Below are 5,243 nucleotides of genomic sequence, written 5' to 3' on the forward strand. Positions count from 1 at the left end.
TTGGCGCATCCACTGCCAGAAAGAGACAAAATTGCATTTGTGCTCCAGCCGCTGTATTTTAATGATCTGCTACCGGTTTATGGTTCTGCCACCATACAATACAACAAAGTCATGCCCTAGTTTTCTTCCTGCTGCCGTATTATTTTCTATCTGTTGCCACCTAAAATCTGCGGCACCACTTCATTTTTGAGTTTTCCAATATACGTATAGAAAACTGGAATAATATATATAGCGAAAGGAGTTTCCCAATTTTCTGATATACGAATTATGGTCTGTCATATATACATTTGATATACAAGTTTAGGACAATTCTTAACTTCACTATATTATATTTGATATTATATTTCTAAGTTACATTCATATATTCCTTAGTTCCCTTTGATGTAATGTTCCTTGATTTATCCCAACAAGCTACCAACGACCTTCTCGCCTGTGCTAACCGTACAGAGAGCTACAATTGTTGTGATATGAGAGGTGAGGTTTATTGATCTTTGTACATACATATTCCTATTTCACGTTTTTTTTTGTAAATGCATAATCATATTTCGTGTTGCACTACATATAGTGGTAGTGGTGCTTTTTCTAGGAGAAGGTAGCCTGTATTATTACCAGCTTATTCAACTCATGCTGCACCATTATATTGGTAAGAAATGTTGCTGGGGATTCCATTCTCCTTAGTTAAGTCATTCTTTGTAACAATGAGGGCCATGTGCGCAATTCGGTATACGGACCAAATTTGTGTGCACTAAAAAAGTGATTCCCACAACCCAATATCAAAATCGCAAATCATTTTAAAAGATGCTGTTCAATCTAATGTGTATTGCCGGGTGCCTATAACTTACAAATACTATGAAAAAAGTGATAAAAAGAGAAATTTTATGATGAGTCCCTAGCTTTTTACAGCATGCAATTAAACCTTCGTAGTGGTAGCGGCATTTACACGACTGGGTCCGAGCCACGGGATAAGATCAAATTGGAATCCTTCCCCATACCTCACCTGATGTGGGAGCTTCTAGCAATGGGTCTTTTTTTTTACGGCGGGCATTAGCCGGCCTGAATCTTATGAAAGTGATATGGGAAGGTGAGGCCGCTGTATCCAAGAAATTCTTTTGTCTCTCCTATGTTCTTGTTCAAACTCTTGTTGAGAGAAACATTATCAGCTAAGCGTGATATACGCGTTGCGCATGGATCCGTCCGACAGCTAGGCTGAGCTTACTTGCTTTACTGTCATGTAAGTAGAATTCTACTCCGCCGACGCCAAAGCCAAAGTGCCAAACACGCCCTTATAAAACCACCTCTACGCAGTGCAATTTTTATGAGCAAAACGAATGCATGAAGCAGATTCGTGGGGGCAGTTCACCATCTCCCGCATCTCCCTTCCTTCAGCAACCTCCGTTGCGCCATGACAACGAGCGGTTTGCAGTTGCATGTGCCGGCCATAGTCGCCTTCTCACTGCTGGTACTTTCATGCGGGCGTTGTGCTGCCCGGGAAGTACCAGGAGAAGGCCACCTTCCGACATGGGACTGGCACTTCATCGAGGGGCTCGTCGTCTCCCTCATCGTTTCCCTACTGGTAGTCCTGCTCTTCTGCGTATGCCGTAGAGGAAAAGGCGGCGCCGTGGCGGCCGTGGAAGGCAGCCGGGAATGGTCACGGGCAACCGCCGGGCCACCCAAGTCCGACCACTACATGTCAATCAACGCAAGCATGGTGCGCAGTGCGCAGACGACCCCCGATGCCAGGCGCTCCTTCGTCTCTCCCGATTCCGGGCCCCTACCGCCGTCGCCAGAGAAGCTGCTTTGGATGCTCCTCGCCTTGCCCGTGCCTGCCGACGAGCGCGCTCCTGCAGCGACCCAACACGGCTGGCCGCCCGTGCGGCGGCCGGAGAAGGATGCCGTGATCATGGATCCCTTCTCGCCCTGCTCATGGGCGTCCTGGGTGGGACCTAAGGAGCTTGACTACGAACGGCTTCAAGTAGCAACCAACAACTTCCACATGAAATCTCGGATGCGCAAGCCAGGTCGCCAGTGGGTGGTGTACAAAGGTACCAAATTTGTGGCCGACGACGGCTTGCCCGCCATTGTGGTCATCAAAACGTTCCACCAGATCATCAGCCCGGAGCGGAGGGAGTGTATGCTCGACGATCTCAGCCGCATGACCACCCTACAACACAAGAACGTCGTCAGTCTGCTAGGTACGTGTATATGTGACCTAGCTACATTTCATCTACCTATATTTCATATAGGAGTATATACAGAATCACAATTATATGTCCGCACTTGATTAAGAATAATCTAATAGTTTTATCTTTTATGCAAACAAATTATGTACCGAACGATAGAGTCACGGTTAAACCATATGAATATTGACGACGGTTGATGCTCTGCAGGGTACAGCTTCGGAAATGGCCGCTTTCACCTGGTGTACAGCTACATGCCCAACCACAGCTTGGACAAACGCCTCTTCCGCGAGCCCCGCGGGACAGGCTTGATCTGGCGGCTTCGCTACAGCATCGTCAACGACGTCGCCCGGGCGCTCTACCACCTGCACGTCACCAACGTTCCCCACGGGTCGATCAAGGCGTCCAACGTCATGCTCGAGCAAGACTTCGGCGCCCGGCTCCACGGGCACTTCGGCTACCAGCCCGACCAGAGCAACACGCCCCGCGGTTCGCTGGAGGTGGACATGCTGGAATTCGGTGTGCTGATATTGCAGGTCGTATGTGGGCCCCAGGGGCGGAGCCAGGCTAACACCGCGCCCTGGGCCTGCTTCATCGCTACAGTGTTCAACTGGGTTCAACAGTGCAAAATCGCTACAGTCAACGAAGAAATAAATCTTCACGGCCGGGGATCGCCGGCTGAACTGGTGGACTGGGTTTGGACGCTTCAAGGGGAAAGTCGCCTGCTCGAGGCGGTCGACCCAGCAGCGCGGGGCGACGACTTCAACTCTGCTCAGGCGACCAAGCTTCTACTCATCGCCCTCTCGTGCACATACCCGGACCCAGCGGCGCGGCTGACTATCTATGAGGTCCGCAGGATCTTATCGGACCAAGCTCCACTGCCAGAGGTTCCTCCATCCAAACCCACCTGAGACATCATTCATACTCCCTCCATTCCAAACACAGCCTTAGGCCCGTAATGGTAGTTTTACGTTGGTTCTAAGGATGTTGTTTGGTTGAGCTGTAGATTTTGAAAAAGCTGCTGTGAGCTGTGAGAAATCTATTGTGAACTTTCAGGTGTCGAAAAGCTGGAAGCTGTTTGACTTAAACAAACTATGGTACTAGATTTGGCTGTCAATTATGTAATGCCCATGGTGCCTGAGTCTGAGTGAATATGTTTATATGCTAATTGATCATAAAGCAATGATATGTACATTGGTAGGCATTGAACAACCATTTTGCAAGAAAAATTATGACAAATTTGACCGACCATTTATTCCCTGTTTGAAGAAAAAAAGTGAAATAATGCAGTCCATTTGCAAATATACGTACTACTTTACTACAGTAGAAATTTATGCATATACATACTGGCATATCTTTTATACATATGCATGCTAGTACTGCGAACCTAGTAGTAAATATCAAACAGTCATAGTGGACAGTGCTACTGGCAGTTACCCGTCGGAGGCGTTCCCACCCTAGCGCCGCCACCACCAGACGACTAGGGAGAGGCGATCTATTTCCTTCGATCTCCACCGGCCAGGGCGCTGGCCCCCTCTCCCTTCAGCCGCTGCTTCGGCGGCAGGAGGGAGGGGGACCCTGTTCCTTCGCTCTGTAGTTAGGGTTTGAATTTATAGGTCGTGGTGTGTTGTTGGAGTGGTGGGAGCGGCCTGGACGAATAAATCTGCCTCAACTCCACTCTCACACCGGCGGTGTCTTTCATGGCGGCGTCTCGGAGTTGATGGCATCGCGTCTCTGTCGATCCCTCAGATCAACAGTGTTAGGGTTCATGGATGGTGTTGGCGAGGCGGCGGCGGCGACTCCATCAGGTGTGTCTCTCATTTCGCTCTGTCCCCGTTGCTATGACGTTGTTTCCGATGTCATGGTGGAGCAGGGAGGTTTTGTCGTTCAGGAGTACGCGCAGGCGGTTGTCTACGCACGTGACAACTAGAAGATGGAGTATCTTGTGTTGGATCTGTGGTCGAAGGCTGACCGTTCTGGTTTCCTCCTCCGACATCGTCGTCGTCATGCAGGGGTGTCACTTCTGAAGTTCGATGGCGTGTCTGGGGACATGTTGCCCCGACATTCTTTTAACGGCTATGGTTTTCCTTCTGGCAAACTACTTTGGAGGTCCGTAAAGCTGCTGATCAGCGATGGAACCGCATCGAGCTTGGGTGAAGAGGTGATCTGTCTTTTTATCCTTTGGTGGCCGCTTCGGTGGTGTCGAAGGAAAGGGACAGGCGCTGGTATTTTTTGAAGGAAATATGCCCTAGAGGCAATAATAAAGTTGTTATTTATATTTCGTCATATCATGATAAATGCTTATTATTCACGCTAGAATTGTATTAACAGGAAACTTGATACACGTGTGAATACATAGACAAAACAAAGTGTCCCTAGTATGCCTCTACTTGACTAGCTCGTTAATCAAAGATGGTTAAGTTTCCTGACCATAGACATGTGTTGTCATTTGATAAACGAGATCACATCATTAGGAGAATGATGTGATGGACAAGACCCATCCGTTAGCTTAGCATAATGATCGTTAAATTTTATTGCTATTGCTTTCTTCATGACTTATACATATTCCTCTGATTCTGAGGTTATGCAACTCCTGAATACCGGAGGAACACCTTGTGTCGTGGAGTTGACACAGCAGATGTCCTAGCGGAAGGACTTAGTCATGGAGCCATCACAACTAGGTTAGCTTAAAGGGGTTAATCGGGACAAAGGACACGGAGAGTTTATACTGGTTCGGCCCCTTGCGGTGAAGGTAAAGGCCTACTCCAGTTTGGGGTTGTATTGCTTGAGTTTCGATTACCAGGGAGCGAATACGCTTGACCTAGTTCTCGATATGTTGTTTCTTGCCCATAACCCGCCGACGGGTCGTCCCTTTATATACATAGGTTGATGCCCGACGGCTTAGAGAGTCCCGGCCGGCTCATATACAACGTGTCCGGCTCGGTGACTTAACTAATCTTGCCTTACAATACAAGTTATACATGTGGCGGTTCATCCCCTTGAGCCTCAAGTCGCCTCTGGGTCTTGGGCCGTCAATGGGCTTGTATGAGCTGCCATTTTCACTGA

General features: G+C 48.5%; 1 protein-coding gene across 1 annotated transcript; it reads left to right on the forward strand.

Moving 5' to 3' along the window:
- The first annotated feature begins 1,402 nt into the window (after positions 1 to 1,402).
- On the forward strand, positions 1,403 to 3,088 carry LOC147986447 (L-type lectin-domain containing receptor kinase VIII.1-like). Its single transcript, XM_087540050.1, has 2 exons — positions 1,403 to 2,192; positions 2,388 to 3,088. Exons 1-2 carry the CDS (start codon positions 1,403 to 1,405, stop codon positions 3,086 to 3,088), a joined length of 1,491 nt encoding a protein of 496 aa, XP_087396176.1.
- Positions 3,089 to 5,243: the final 2,155 nt, after the last annotated feature.

Source organism: Triticum urartu, chromosome 2A (assembly GCF_056163025.1).
Source record: "Triticum urartu cultivar PI428250 chromosome 2A, HENAU_Tu73, whole genome shotgun sequence".
NCBI classification, from domain to species: domain Eukaryota; kingdom Viridiplantae; phylum Streptophyta; class Magnoliopsida; order Poales; family Poaceae; genus Triticum; species Triticum urartu.